Genomic DNA, 15,607 nt, shown 5'->3' with positions numbered 1-15,607 from the left:
AATCTAATGTTCATTGCAGCTAATTCACAACAGCCAAGATACGGAAGTAACCTAAATGTCACTAATGGATGAATGGATAAAGAAATGGAATATTAGTCAACCTTGAAAAAAGAAAGAATTCCTGCCATTTTTGACAACATGTATGGACCTAGAAGACATTATTCTAAGTGAAATAAGGCAGACAGAGAAAGGCAAATACTTATATGTGCAATATAAAATAGTCAAACTCATACAAGCAGACATTAGAATGGTGATTGCCAGGAGCTGGGGGGGGTGAAGAAATGGAGAGCTGATGGTCAAAGGATACAAAGTTTCAGTTATCACGATAGACAAGTTCTGGAGATGTAGGATATGGCATAGTGCCTACAGCTAACAAGACTGTATTGCACACATCACATTTGCTAATAGAGTAGGTATTATGTTAAGAGTTCTCACCACAGAATAAGAAGGATAGTAATAAGTAATAAAGGAGGTGAGAGAAAACTTTGGGAGGTGATGAATATGTTTGTGGCCTTGATGGTGGTGACAGTCTCAAGGGTGTATACTTATGTCCAAATTCATCAAGCTGTATATGGAAATGTATGACATCATCATTGATTCTTCTGCACCTTGAAATATGCGATGTCCTCATCACGAGAAAAAAATTTGTAACTATGTATGGGGACGGATGTTAACTGGACTTATTGTGGTGATAATTTCAACATATATACAAACATTGAATCTTTATGTTCTACCCCTGAAACTAATTTAATGTTGTGTGTCAAATTTACCTCAATAAAAAAAACAACACACAAAACCATTTGAATATTGTAAATGAGTTCAGTGAATCCCTGAAACTGCCCCATTCCCATATGGGAGTTACAGGAAGCAGAGAGGATGAAGTAAGATGGAAGAAAGTTGTACAAAACAATATTCAAATTAAAATCATTTAAGTTGCTATCAGCTCCTTGTGGCAAAGTTCTGTGAGCACTGATCTTTCGTATTTTTCCTGGAGAAGCATACGTTCAGATCCAACCCATAATAGTTTCATCATTTGCTCTAATAAGAAAATCTCAACTTAATAAATAAAACCAAAAGCATCTCTTATGTATGAATAAAGTTAGTGAACTTTACAGAAAAAAAGAGCATATTTGCACAATCTCAATAAAGGAAACAGAAGAACAGAATGATGATCAACTCTCATTCAAGCTTATCTTTGAAAGCCAGTAAAACCAGGTTATCTTTTCAAGAATGTGTGCAGAGCTGACAACCTTGGAAGATAGGAATAGTGGCCTCCTCTGGAGCAAAGGGCAGGCTTGCTTACTGCCCAGTATAATAAAAATAACAACCCCCGGGCCAAAGGTCAGCAGACTTCCTGCCTGTTATCAAAGATTTGTGTTCCTTAAGCTCTGAGTTCTTGCAACCCTCTGCATGTCACCAGGCCCACTGTGTATCACCCTGTAGGAAGTGGGATTTAGTGAACCGGTGCAAATGCTGATACTCTGGCCACTGCTATTGCTGTGCCATCAAGTCCTCTGTCTCTGACCCATGGGTCTCGTGTCTTTTGCCAGCATCTGTAAGACCATGCTAGGCTAACTTATTTGTTTGCAGGTAAGGTAAAATATCAGACCTTTCACAGTTCCTGACAAGCCCTTAAAGTAACTAGTAGTCTTAGGAACAGAGAGCTATCCAGAACATTATGCATGGATGGTCTTCATAAAAGACTTCATAAGTCTCCAAAACTTCAGTAAGTCTCTCTGACCTCTTTTATTTCTATTCCAAGTAGGAAAGGCACAAAGCTATTACAGAACTAGGGCTTGTGCAAGCCACCTGGAGACCTAGTGACCAGAAACTTCCCATGGGGAGCAAAGACAGATGGGCATATTTTCAAAATGGACCCATGTGCCTCCCGATCATCCAAAAGATAGTACATTATCTTAATTTATGATGATTTGATTCATTAAAATCTTGTGATGGGCCAAAGATACACTTGTAAGATGAATGAGCCACATGGCAGTTGTAAGCAGATTAACACACTTGGTGAATATCAAACTCTGAACTAAATTTAGGGTTCTAATCAATTATAAGGGACAACAAATTTAATTAGGTAGATTAAATGATATTTAATGGTATGCCTGATTATTACTCTGCAATAATGAACAAACAGCTCATGTAGATAACTATAATTGGTCTTACTTTACAATAGTCAAGACTGTTTGAGATAAGCTGGAGAGAAGGAAGGGGAGAAATAGATAAAAGTTAGCTGCTCTGAAGCCACTCTCAAGACCCCTGAATCTACATGTAACCCAGGAGATGGAGGCAGATGGCTGTGTGCCTAGATCCTCCTGCACTGTGGTTCTCAGGGATGTCACTGGGCTGAAGCAGCTTCCTGAATCGTGTTTGCACTTCATGTGTACAATACCCCTGACCATGGGGATGAACCACCATTCAATCATCCCTTACACCCCTCTAAGTAACAATTAGATTTAAAAATCATTGTATCATTACATGACAATTTATTCCTCAAACCTGTAGGATGCCAAGCTAAAAGAAAATCAAATTTCAATGGCTGCTTTTCTTTGAAGGACCAAGATGTTCTTTCCCACTTGGAATCCGGATTAGAGGATAAATCCAGCAAATCAATGGAAACAACTTAAGAAATGGACAGAGGAATATTTCATTCACATATACACAGTTTGCACTGTGGCAAAAATGGAGTTATATTTTAAAAAATTAGAATTTTTTGAAATTTTGTAGATATTAAAGACTTTGTTCTGCTTATACTCCCTTAGGTTTACCAAATCAAACTCACTCTTTAGTGGGCATTTCTAGCATTGAGTGCTAATAACAGCAGCTTTTTAAAATTCTTATTTTTCCCAGGTCAAAGACCAAGGGCAGAGGTCTTCCAGAGGTCAAGTCTAATCTATCTATGGATGTGGCAGGCTTAACTATGGATGTTCAAGCCAGACATTGCCAGCAGAACCACATCTCTTCACCCATAGGTGAGTTTTTACTAGTAATCACAGAGACTTGAGGATATCAAAGGAAATTCTTTATTAAGAACCAGTTATAGGGCCGGCCCTGTGGCTTGGTGGTTAAGTGCGCGCGCTGCAATGCTGGTGGCCCGGGTTCGGATCCCGGGTGCTCATCGAGGCACCACTTCTCCCTCCATCCTGAGGCCGAGTCCCACATACAGCAACTAGAAGGATGTGCAGCTATGACATACAACTATCTACTGGGGCTTTGGGGGGAAAAAATAAAATCTTAAAAAAAAAAAAAAAAGAACCAGTTATAGATTCCTACCTTGGGTTCATTGCTTTGAATTTTTGACCCAAATCATATATATCTATTGGACCATATTCAATTCTATGATCTTTAGAAGATGCAGCCTACAGCTGAAGAGAAACAGATACGACACCAATATCTTATCCTCTGTGAAGCCCAAGTGAGAGCCCCTGGAGTCAGAAGTTTTCAAGACAAGAAAAAGTCATCCTTCTTCTGAACAGAGAGAGTAGAGGCTATTCAAAGAATCAACATTCAATTGTTAACATGACTTGTTAGAATGTGATGGGGCAAGCATAACACCATTTAAGTTTCACGATTTTTCTCCAGAATACTGAGATGGATGACCTTGAAGTCCAGTTTCTCCATAAATGTCTTTATTCAGTGATAAAATTAATTTACCTATAAAATAATTCCCATAAAAATGTTAAAAATATATCATAGTCTCTGACTAAAAGGAAACAAAGCAAATTGAGCAGTTGAATAGCAGTGTAATAAATTCCATACAAGGATCTTACTGCAGCATTATGTATAATAGTGAAACTGGATATAATCCCACCTCTATCGAAGAAGAAATAAACAGATCTTGGTACTCCTGTTCTTTGGAATACCTCTAAAACTTCTAAAAAGCTAAGTTAGAGTGACAAGCACTGATAAGGAGAGACGTCTATGATATACGGTTTGGGAAACAGCAAATTGCAAAAAGATGTAGTTATGTAATTTATGTTGAAAAAAACTTTATGTGAATTTATAAATTCATAGGAAATGTCCAGAAGGATAAACCCCAACCTCTTAACAATAGTTCCTTCTGAGTAGTGGAGTGAGTTTGCAGGAAAGGGGATGAAAGGGGAAGGTTTCACTTTACTCTACATAGATCTGTGTAATTTGACTTTTTTTACAGTATGTATTTGTTTTGTAATTAGAAAAATGAGTGATGTGATTGTTTGGTGCAGGGCAACAGTATTATGTTCAGCAGTCTCTGTGCTGTATGTTACTGCACAGCATGGACTGTAGGAGAAAGCCCAGAGGAGCAATGAACACAAAGAAGACACGACACCTGCAAAAAGTCAGTGGAGTATTTCTACAAATACTCCAAATACAAATAAACCTTCCAGGTGAGTGACAGTCAGTATCTTCCACTGCTCCAACTCTCACAATAAACCTAGAACCTGCGCAGTGTAAGCCAGAGGACCACGGCCCACTAGTCCACTCCCCGCCCAGGGCCTGTTTGTGCAGGATGACTGCCATCAAGCAGACAATGGACTCAGGATGGGGCGTGTGCCTTCTGGAGGCTGGCAGAGAGGCACAAAGTGGAACACCAGCTAAGTGCACACACCTGAGAGGCGGAGTTCCAGGTGGAGACTCAAAATGTACCAAGAAACTGTGTGAAGTGAAGGAAGCTACTCGACCTCTCTGAGTGTCAGTGTCCCCCCTGTAAAATGGGGATCACAGGTCTACTTCACAGAGCTGTTGGGGAAGATACATAAAAGTGCCTGTGACAGCCAGTGTCCGCATTATTAACAAAATCATATCCGACTTCAGAATAATCGATGAAAAGAATAATGTTGATGAGACCAAAGACAAGATGCCCAGCTTCATAACAGCCCCAGCAGCATGAGAATGAGAGGAGCTCCGAGTAAGCAGGGTTCTTCACAGCTCCACTGGAGAGGATGAGCACAGGCTACACCAGGATAAGCGGCTGTTGTTCAGTGACTCGTGTAGTGAGGGTGGGTCCCTAAAGACACTGTGAAATACAGTTACACACAGTGGCTCCTAGGAAACAACTACAAAGCAATCAACGCAGCAGATAGGAATGGGAAGGGGGCGAGCAGAGGAGGGTCAGAGCCACAAAATCTGACGGAAGATACTGAACCATGATGAGTGCCCAGCTATGTCAACAGCTGCTGTGGTTGCACCAGGAGATCAATCGTCTGAGACAGCCATTGTGGGGACTGCTGGTAACACAGTGGTCAACTGCGGCCATACCCCAACAGCAGTGCATCGGAGCACACAGACCCTGAGACTCTCCTCTCCATTAATCCTTGTTTCAAGATGATGAATATCCTCATGTTACAGTGTCTCCTTCCAATCCTTGTGGATAAGTGTCATCAGAACACCCTGAAGAGGGCACAGGCCAGAGTAGGATGGAACACTGGGGGCTGGGGGAGGGGCGCTGCACCTGACCACACGGACTATCACCCAGGCCTATTGAACACGAGAGGAGAACCCGAGGATATGGTCTAACGAGAATTCCGTCTTGCCACATTCAGCGACACTGCAGAGATTCTCGTCCATTCTTTACAAAAATGTTAAAGAATTCATGTGTCATTAATTCATAAAGAGGCAAATTCTTGACAAAGTGACAGGGTCCAGTTTCCATGACCAGGTTTTTCAGTTGTTTTGATAATATCCCACATTCAGGAATTGGAGATGTAACCTATTGGGATGTGTAAAATAAACAGGACGTTGTTTCATGTAGCTCAATGCCCAGATTTTTAGGGATGACATAAATCATGAAAGCTGCTAACCATTCCTCCACAGGTTTCAATAAGACTTTTAAGTTAATTTACCAATCTCAGGAAAAGAGAATTTGGCAATTCAAGTTTCTTTTTTCTGCATTCAAGCATACAGTACAACCAAGAGAAGGAGCAGAAAAAAAATTAACAGGAAGGTCTTGCTTGCATTTTATCTTTTGAAAATCAGCAGGAATATTTTATGTTCTGTTCCTTTCACTACTCCTATCAATTTTTAAAGAATATGGTACATCTGACTATCCCTAGGTGTGTTTATCCTGGAATCTTGCTAGAATCCAAAGCAGAGATGTTAAAGCTGATGGGTTTCAAATGCTGCCCAAGTGTTGTCTACCTTGAACTTCCCTCTCCCAAAGCTGGATGACTGGTCTCTTCCTGAGGGATCAGAGTCACTACCCATGTCCCTGAAAGACTGGCCACTCAGGCCTGAGCTGAGATTAGGTGATCAATCTAAAGGGCAAAATGCTTAAGCTATTCTCATCTTAAGGATGCTGTTTTAGAGGCCTCTGCACTAGAATGGGTTGGTGAAATCGGCCTACTAGATACTTGCCTGGGAATTGGCTTGTTCTCCTCTACTCTTGACGGATCCTGGGGAAACCAATGATTAACTTCACGGATGCCTCAACTTCCAAATCTGCAAAAAAGGCAAGTAATAGCCACTGTTACCACCCTGCACAGCTCTTAAGTTGTGCTTGCAAGAGGGACCACAAGGGCGAATCTCTCCCAAAAACTGATGAAATGATGGCACTTTGGCTGGAGAAGGCAGAGGGCAGCAGGCAAAGTGGAAAGTTTCTGGGATGTCAAACCATTTCCCATAAGTAGTTTAGAGAAACACCTGGCCCTGGACTAGGTAGGAGGCTGTGGAAAGACCCACAGGCACGCAGGTGGGAGGAGGAATCAAGCAACGGAGGGAGGCGGTGTGGAATAGATGTGAGTCCGGCTTCAATTTTGGACAAAAGCAGTTGCACGATGCAGGCCCGCGGCTGCCCATGCAGCCGCCACACCCTCCTAACTCCCTGGTCCTGCTTGTCCCGTCACATCCCTCCAGGACTCAGTCCACGTGGAGCGGGTGCAGGACCAGAGTCCGCAGCCAAGAGTGGTTTGGACCTCGACCAAGCTCACACTGCCCTGCTCCTCCCCTCAGGGCTAGACATTGCGCCGTGCCCACAGCCTCCTGGGAGTTGTAGTCTTGCAGTCCTGCAAGCTCCCAGCCGGGAGTGGTTCAGAGACAAAAGCTCCCAGCATGCACAGCTAGGGGCCCCAACTCCCTCCTTGTCCCTCCACCCCTGGGCCCCACCTGTCTGCTTCTCCACCCCACCCTGTACCCCGCCTCTTCTCTATACCACGCCCAGTCTCCATGCCCTGCCCCCCCCCGGAGTATGCACAATGTGGTTGGACTGCATCCCTTGAGCCCGGTACTCAGGTAGGGGTGGGGCTCACCAGCCTGTCTATTGCTGAGGATGCTTGCAGCCCTAGAGGAAGCTCCCTGGTCAGTATTTGAAATGTAAATTCAATATCTAAAATGGAAATACTGGGTGCCTGGGATCCTGGAACTTGCCTTTTCAAGGCCACCTGTCCTACCATCCCCTCCATCCCTCCAGGCTGCCATGATCCTCCCTCTGGACCCCATGGTCAGCGTCCCTGCAGAGATCCTCCCTTTGGACCCTGCCTGCCTGAAGGGCCCATATCTTGGTGAGGCGTCTTAGAAGGACTGCCCTGCACCATGTCATAAAAAGGAGAAAACATCACACTAGACAGCCCCAATTCCTGCATTATACAGACAGGAAACTCAGGTGCACTGGCAAGTGACCCCTGAGCCACTTCAGGAGACCACACACACGCCCTTCTCCAACGCTGCACACAGGCTTGTTCACTGGACTTCCTTATCCCAGTGTGGACCTCGTGGCCTCATTAACACAGGCAACAGCACCGAAACTTCCCGTTGGTCCTTCCCACAATGTTAGGGAACTTTGTGTAGGAAGGTAATATACAATTTCTGCTCTACTATAGGGCTGGCTCCTTGGCAACCAGTTTTAATATCCCTTTTTAAATATACCCTCAGAATCACAAAATAATTAAGCAAAATAATTTGTTGCTGTTGGGGGTTATGGTGATAATTCTCTGAAGTCATTTTTCCATTTAACTTCTCTGATTGACTCCAAATACTACAGAACCACATGCTTCTCAGACTGGAGGATGCACAGCTCCACTTCTTTGCAGGGAGGACGACAACAGCAGAATATCCGTGGCCCGAATTTCTGGAGCATCAGTATTACTACAAGACTTGGAAGAAGCAAAGTTAGGTCATTTCCAAGGTAAGGAATTAAAAACTTAAAACTAAGATGAGGTGGGAAAGTCATATGCCATTAATAATTGTCAGTCATCTGTGCCTGAAATGTCAGACTTTGTCTGAGAAAGAACTCTGAGACCCTGTTTCCCATTGTTTTAAATAGTAAAAATTAGAAGGCATAGCAAATTTATCGAAAAACCCTACCAATTTCCTAAGTCATGATATGGCACCTAGACATAAGTTACGATGCTCCTCGTTTTGTTCCTCATTCAACCCAGTCCCATAGGTCTTGAGTGCATGCTGTGAACATGGCACTGTGTTAGGTGTCAAGGCCTTGGTAAACATCGTCGTGGGGGTGGACCTTGCTGGAAAAAGATTGCATCATAAAAACTCAAATCCATGCCACTTTCAAAATTGAGGCAAAAATGGAAAGACCCAGGGGGCCACGCAAGGGTGAGGACATTAATAGATACTTGGGAGTTTTAAAATCCATCTGATGATGTCATGAGGGAACGTGTTCCACTTTAAAACAAAACACTGCTGTTATTCTGAGATATTGAGTTAGGATCTTTGTGCAAATATGCAGGATTTAAAATGTTTATTGATGTATAACATGAGTACAGAAATATATGCAGAAGTCATCCATGTAAACCTCAAAGAATTATTACAAAGTGAACACACTTGTGTGACCAAGAACTAACACCAGCTTTACTCAGGCCCTGACAATCTTTTTTTTTTTTTTTATAATTTTATTTTTATTATTTTTTTCCCCCAAAGCCCCAGTAGATAGTTGTGTGTCATAGCTGCGCATCCCTCCAGTTGCTGCATGTGGGACGCGGCCTCAGCATGGCCGGAGAAGCGGTGCGTCAGTGCGCGCCCGGGATCCGAACCCGGGCCGCCAGCAGCGGAGCACACGCACTCAACCACCAAGCCACGGGGCTGGCCCCCTGACAATCTTTTTCTCCCTCCTTCTTCCCAAAGATAACCAATATCTTACCAGGGAACACTGTATATCGAGTTTGTCTTCTTATACGAGTGTTTTATTACAGAACAATTTAAACAATATACAAAATAAACAAAATAGCATAGTAGGCCCCTCACCGAGCTTCAACAACTACTAATCATCTGCCATTTTTGTTTCATCCACACTGCATCCCATTCCCACCTCACTTTATTATTCTTTTAGTGCTTTGTGCGTGTGTGGTGAGTAAGATGTACGCACACTGAAAGGCACAAATCTCAACCGTACAGTTTTGGCAAATAAACATGCCCATATAACCTTCACCCCTTGAAGAATAGAATATTTCCAACACCCCCAGAAAACTCCTTCCTGTTGCTTCCCAGGCAACTTTCTCCTTCCCCCGAGGCAACCACTGCTCTGGTTTTTGCAGCATAGGTTCATCTTTGTTGAAGTCAACCCACGTGTATTGTTTTCTGTCCAGCTTGCCTCCCTCGGCACGAGGTTGATGAGACTCACCCAACGTGTGTGTCAGCGTTTGCTCCTCGGCACGGCTGAGGGCGTGCACTCATCTTCCTCTTGGGGATGTGCAGGTCATCTCCTGTGAACATTCTTGTACAAATGTTTTTTTGTATGCAGTTTAATTCCTTTATTGGCATCCAAGTGACACAGCTTTGCATTTTTTAGTGGTTGGTCCAGATTACAATATGCATCTTTAACATATCACAGCCTACCTAGACTTAATAGTGCACCAGCTTACTCAATGTAAAGTATGGAAGCCTTGCTACAGAACAGTTCCATTTACCTCTGTCTGTCCTTTGTGCTATTGTTGTCATAAATTTTACATCTACCCACGTTATAAATCCCACAATACAGTGTTATAATTTTTGCTTTAAGTAGTCATAGAACTTTTAAAGAAATTAAGAGAAAAAAGTTAAGTATTTGGAGGGAGATGTTTTGAGGCTCTGCAAATGTACTGTTTCTTCTTTAAGTTTCACCCAGTTTTTGCATTCATCAGTCAGTCTTTCTCACAGTAATTATTACTGTGGTGTTCTAGTGGCAATTTTCTATTTTATGCTGTCCCACCGCATTTATTATTTAGAATTCTGTGAGGAAGATTTCCCCCTCCCTCTCCCTTCCTTCTTCCTTTCTTTCTTTCTTTTTCTCACTCTTTTATTCCCCTTTTTTTCTTTCTTTCTTCTTTTCCTTCCTTTCTTATTTAATCTTTTTTATATCAGTATAGACTCATGGATATTTGTTTTATTTTCTGGGTAATAATCCAATGCTATCATTATTTATTTTGTTGGTCATAGTTTTCCAGCTTGAGCCATTGTGAAGTCTTTCAGATTGATTTTCAGATTGATTCCTTTTGACACATCTCATCATTTTCTGTTTTTTTTTTTTTTTTTTTAGAGCACTTTCCTACTTTCTGGCACTACAAGTTGATCCAGGCTCATCTTGTGTTTTCCATCTCCAGCCCTAGAATTAAACATTTCTCCAAGAAAACCTGGTTCTTTTTATTGGAGAACGATATTTAGAAACCAAGATCTGGGAGCTGGGTGTGCTCATTGATACTAGGATGTCACTGCTTCTAGACACTCTCAGCAGAGTTTGGAAATGTATGTATGAATATAAACTCAGTTATGCACATCTATCTATCGATCTATCAATCTATCTATCTGGATAGATATATTAAAAGAGACATGGATTCATACTGGTACTTCCAACTCCAATCCAGCACCACAGAGTTTATTCTAGCATTCTCCTTTTGTTTATATGTAACTTCTTTTACCAACAGTGAGAAACTTAACTCCAGTTATCTACAATATATTTACTAATGTGTCAACTAGTCTCAGAATTGCTAATCCATATCATTATGAAAAACAAATTTATCACCTAGTGTACAGTGTTTGTGTCCAGTACTTTAGTTTTACAGTATTCCATCAAAACACTGTCTTCCAAAGTTACTTAGGTCAGGACCTTTCATCCCCACCCCTTCTGTGTGGTTATGTCACATGCTTGTAATACAGTGACATTCATTTGTCACTGCATTCCATCTGAGTTCCCCAGCATCCTGATGGATTTTTAAAATTGGCAGAGTAAAATTCACTCTTTGCAGTGTACAGTTCTATGGGTTTTGACAACTTTATGGTCGTGTATCCACCTCCACAGTACCATACAGAGCTGTTTTTTTCACCCCTAAAATTCTCTCATACTGTCCCTTTGTAGTCAACTGCTTCCCGCACTCCATCCCTTGACAACCACTGATCACTTTCCATCCCTGTAATTCTGCCTTTTCTAGAAAGTCATATAAATGGAATCATATACTATATAGCCTTTTGAATCTGCTTCTTTCACTTAGAGAAATGCCTCCAAGATTCATCCATGTTGTTGTGTGAATCAAGAGTTTATCCTTTTTATTGCCAAGTAGTATTCTAAAGTACTGATGCACCACAGTTTCTTTCCCCATTCACCTGATGAAGGACATTTAGTTTATTTCCAGCTTTTGGCAAGTATGAATAAAATGGCTATAAAGATTCACACAAAGATTTTTGTTTAAAGATTAGTTTTCAATTTGCTTCAGTAAATCTCTAGGAGTGGGATACCTGAGTCATATAATAAGTGTATGTTTAACTTTATAAGAACCTGCTAAACTCTTTTCCAAATGCAACTATCATGTTGCATTCCCAGTTCTATTTGCTCCTAGTCCTCACCACCACTAGGTATTTGCAATTTTATTTTTCATTTTAGCCACCTAATAGGTGTGCATTATCTTATTGTGGCTTCTGCTTCCTTTATGAAAGTGAGTTCTGCTAAATATAGATTTCTGTGTTGACTTTTGGGTTTTCTTTCTGCACTTGAAAGATGTCATTTTGTTATTGATTTGTGTCTTTTGTTTTTGATAATGTATCATCCATCATTCACATTATTTCTCCCTGTGTGTAATGTCTTCCCATGTATATATGTATTTCCCTGACTGTTTTCAAGATTTTCCTTTTATCTTTGGATTTTAGCAGCTTGAATATCATGTGCCTAGGTATGGTTTTAATTTGTATTTTATTTTGTGGGTTTCCTGACTTTCTTGGATCTAAAATTTTGGATTTTCCACCAAATTTTGGAAGTTATGCTATTACTTATTGATTTGCCTTTCTGCCTCATTTAATTTTTCTGTCTCTCCCCTCTCTGCTGGGGACTCAATCATCTCACAGGTGGTAAGGCTCTCTTCATTTTTCTTCAAAATTTTTACATTCTTTTCTTCAGACTGGATAACTTCTAGTGCCCTATCTTCATGTTTCTTCTACTGTTTCTAATCTAATGGTAAACTCAAAGGTATTTTTTTTATTTCATCTATTTATTTGGTTCTCTTTTGTAATTTCCATTTCTCTGCTGAGTTTCCACATCTGTTCATTCATTATGAGAATATTTTTCTTTACTACATCGATCATCTTTATAAAAGCTGCTTTCTTATCCTTGTTTGCTAATTGCAACACCTTGGGGATAGCTTCTACTGCCTGCTTTTGGTCGTGTATGGATTATATTTTCCTATTTCTTCAAATCTCATGATATTTTAAATTGTGTACTGGAAACCATGAATGATAGTTAAAGAGCCTCTGGATTCTATTTTATTCCTTTGAAGAGTGTTGTTGTTTTTCTAGCAGGGAGTTAACTTGGCCGGACTGAAATTCCAATCCTATCTCCTTTACAGTGAGCATAGCTGAAATCCTCATTCAGTTCTTTCATCTTCCCACTGTTGTTTTTACACTAGGCCCTCTGGGGCCTACCCTGCATGTGTGTTGTTCAAAGATCTGCCAATTTGGTGTGTGGGAGGGGAGACTTTCATACATATTTTGAGATTCTCCTCTTTGTGGGTCCCTCTCTTCCAGAATTTCTCCCCTAACGTTCCATCTACTCTGCCATCCCCAAAATACATCCTCTAACATTACAAGTAAGGCTGTAGTTTTTCCCCTGTCTGGGCCATGTACAGATTTTGGAATGCTTTGAGGCAAAAGACTCAAGCTTGCAAATATCTCCTGGTGCAATTCCCATCATTTAAGGGAAGACTCCGTCTCAGTTCTGCTTGCTTTTGGAAGAGATTTATACATACACACATATACACATTTATTATATGTGTATTACATATAGATATATGATTCTATATAAATATATATAATATTTTATGCAGATTTTATCATTGTTATCTGTGAGAGTGTTAGTTCAACAAGCTACTCCACCATTACTGGAAGCCAGACCTCGGTTTTGTTTCTTTTTTGGATTTTATATAAATGGAATTATAAAATATATAGCCTTTTGAATATAATTTCTTTTATGCAGCATTATGGTTGTGATATTTATCCATGCTATTGCATGTAGCTAGGGTTTGTTTATTTGTTGAAAATAATTAATTTTTTTAAATGGTCATAAAATATACATAACATAAAATTCACCATTTAACCATTTTTAAGTGTACAGTTCAGTGACATTCAGTACATTCACATTATTGTGTAGCCATAACCTCCAACCATCCACAGAACTATTTTCACCTTGCACTGAAACTCTGTGCCCATTAAGCAACAACTCCCTGTTGTCTCTCCCTCTTGCCCCTGGGAACCACCATTCTCCTTTCTATTCCTATGAATTTGACTACTCTAAGTACCTTATATGAGTAGCATCATACACTATTTTTCCTTTTGTGGCTGGCTTTATGTCACTTAGCATAAAGTCCTTAAGGTTCATCCATGTCATAGCATGTGTCAGAATTCCTTCCTTTTAAAGGGTGAATGGTAGTCCACTGTGTGTATACACCACATTTTTTTTGTCAATTCATCTGTTGATGGACACCTGGCTACCTTCCAGCTTCTGGCTATTTTGAATAACACCGTTAATGACACGGGTGTACGTATATGTCTTTATACCTCTGCATTCAGTTCTTTTGGGTGTATACCTATAAATAGTGTTCTGAGATTCATTTTCTTACATGTGGGAGGGTTCCCACACCTCCAACAAGCAATTCTTGGAATGTCAGCTGGTCGTCAGATAATTCAACTCAATTTGATGCTGTCAACCCAGAGATACATCAGATTCCACAGGTTGAGAGCTCAGTCCTATAAGACTGCACACCCACCCAACCTCACTTCAACTTCATATGCCAGTTAGAAGCGCCAGCTGTTACCTGTACTTCTAACTGACTGGCTATAAACCAGAGGTTCCCACAACCTCCTCCTTGAGTTTGATTAGTTTTCTAGAGTGGTTCACAAAACTCAGAGAAACATTTACTAGATCACCAGTCTATTATAAAAGGATATAACACAAGAACAGCCTGATGGAAGTGGGCATAGGGAAAGGTATATGAGAAAGGGCACAGAGCTTTTATGCCATCTCCAGGTGCACCACTCTCCAGGCACTCCTTGTCATTGCCAACCTGGAAGTTCTCTGAACCTCCTTCTATTGGGATTTTTATGGAGGCTCCCTCATGTAGGCATGATCAATTATTAACTCAGTTTCCAGCCCCTCTCCCCTGTCTGGAGGATAAGGGGTAGGGCTAAATATTCCAAGCTTCTAATCAGGGCTTGGTCTGTCTGGTGACCAGTCCCCATCCAGGAGCCATCCAGGAGCCATCCAGGATCCCACGCAGAGTTGCCTCAATAGAACAAAAGATTCTCCTAGTGTTCTTATCACTTAGGAAGTTATAAGGGTTTTAGGAGCTCTGTGTCAGGGATGGAGTCAAAGGCAAATATTAGAACAAGAGATGATCCTAGTGTTCTTATCATTTAGGAAATTACAAGGGTTTTAGGAGCTCTGTGCCAGGAACTGGAGGTAGAGACCAATAAATATATTTTCTATTATTTCAGAACCTATAAGTGGAATTGCTAGATCATATGGTAATTATATTTTTAATTTTTGAAGGAACTACCATACTGTTTTCCACAGTTTTATATTTTAACCCTCAGAGCACAAGGGTTCCAATTTCTCAACATTCTTGCCATCATGTTATTTTCTGATTTTGTGATAGTAACTATCCTAATGGGTGTGAAGATATATCTCATTGTGGTTTTATTTTGCATTTTCCTGATACTTAGTGATGTTGAGCATCTTTTCATGTGTGTACTGGCCATTTTATATCTTCTTTCGAGAAATGTCTATTCAAGTTCTTTGTGCATTTTTTTATTGATGTTTTAATGGTTTTTAACATTGTGAAATTTTGGGTTGTGCATTTTTGTTTGTCCATCACCATATATATGACTCCCTTCACCCCTTGTGCCCACCCCCACCCCCACTGCCCCTGGTAACCACAGTACAGTTTTCTCTGTCCACGTGTTGGTTTATATTCCACATATGAGTGAGATCATACAGTGTTTGTCTTTCTCTTTCTGGCTTATTTCACTTAACATAATACGTTCCAGGCCCATCCATGTTGTTGCAAATGGGATGATTTTGTCATTTTTATGGCTGAGTAGTATTCCATTGTGTATATATATCACATTTTCTTAATCCAATCGTCAGTCGAGGGACACTTAGGTTGCTTCCACTTCTTGGCTATGGTGAATAATGCTGCAATGAACATAGAGG

General features: G+C 40.8%; 1 protein-coding gene across 6 annotated transcripts in view; it reads left to right on the top strand.

The window, feature by feature from the left end:
* LOC147911161 (uncharacterized) overlaps nt 1–15,607 on the top strand; it is a 67,942-nt gene that overhangs the window by 36,410 nt on the left and 15,925 nt on the right. For 3 of the 6 annotated variants that reach the window (XR_015551513.1, XR_015551514.1, XM_087428478.1), the window contains 3 exons: nt 2,860–2,981; nt 7,964–8,107; nt 10,454–13,911. Coding sequence is in view for 3 of the 6 variants with exons in the window: in XM_087428478.1 (XP_087284604.1) it covers nt 2,860–2,981; nt 7,964–8,107; nt 10,454–10,578 (391 nt within the window). In the remaining 3 variants the exon portion in view is untranslated. Of the gene's footprint in view, nt 1–2,859; nt 2,982–3,358; nt 4,232–4,263; nt 4,478–7,963; nt 8,108–10,453; nt 13,912–15,607 lie in introns of those variants that run through there. The other 3 variants (XM_087428479.1, XM_087428480.1, XR_015551512.1) reach the window with 3 other exon arrangements.

The sequence above is a fragment of the Ceratotherium simum genome, unplaced genomic scaffold (genome assembly GCF_057802395.1).
Source record: "Ceratotherium simum simum isolate JZ-2026a unplaced genomic scaffold, ASM5780239v1 HiC_scaffold_54, whole genome shotgun sequence".
In the NCBI taxonomy this organism is placed as follows: domain Eukaryota; kingdom Metazoa; phylum Chordata; class Mammalia; order Perissodactyla; family Rhinocerotidae; genus Ceratotherium; species Ceratotherium simum.
This window is presented reverse-complemented; position numbering and strand designations above follow the sequence as displayed.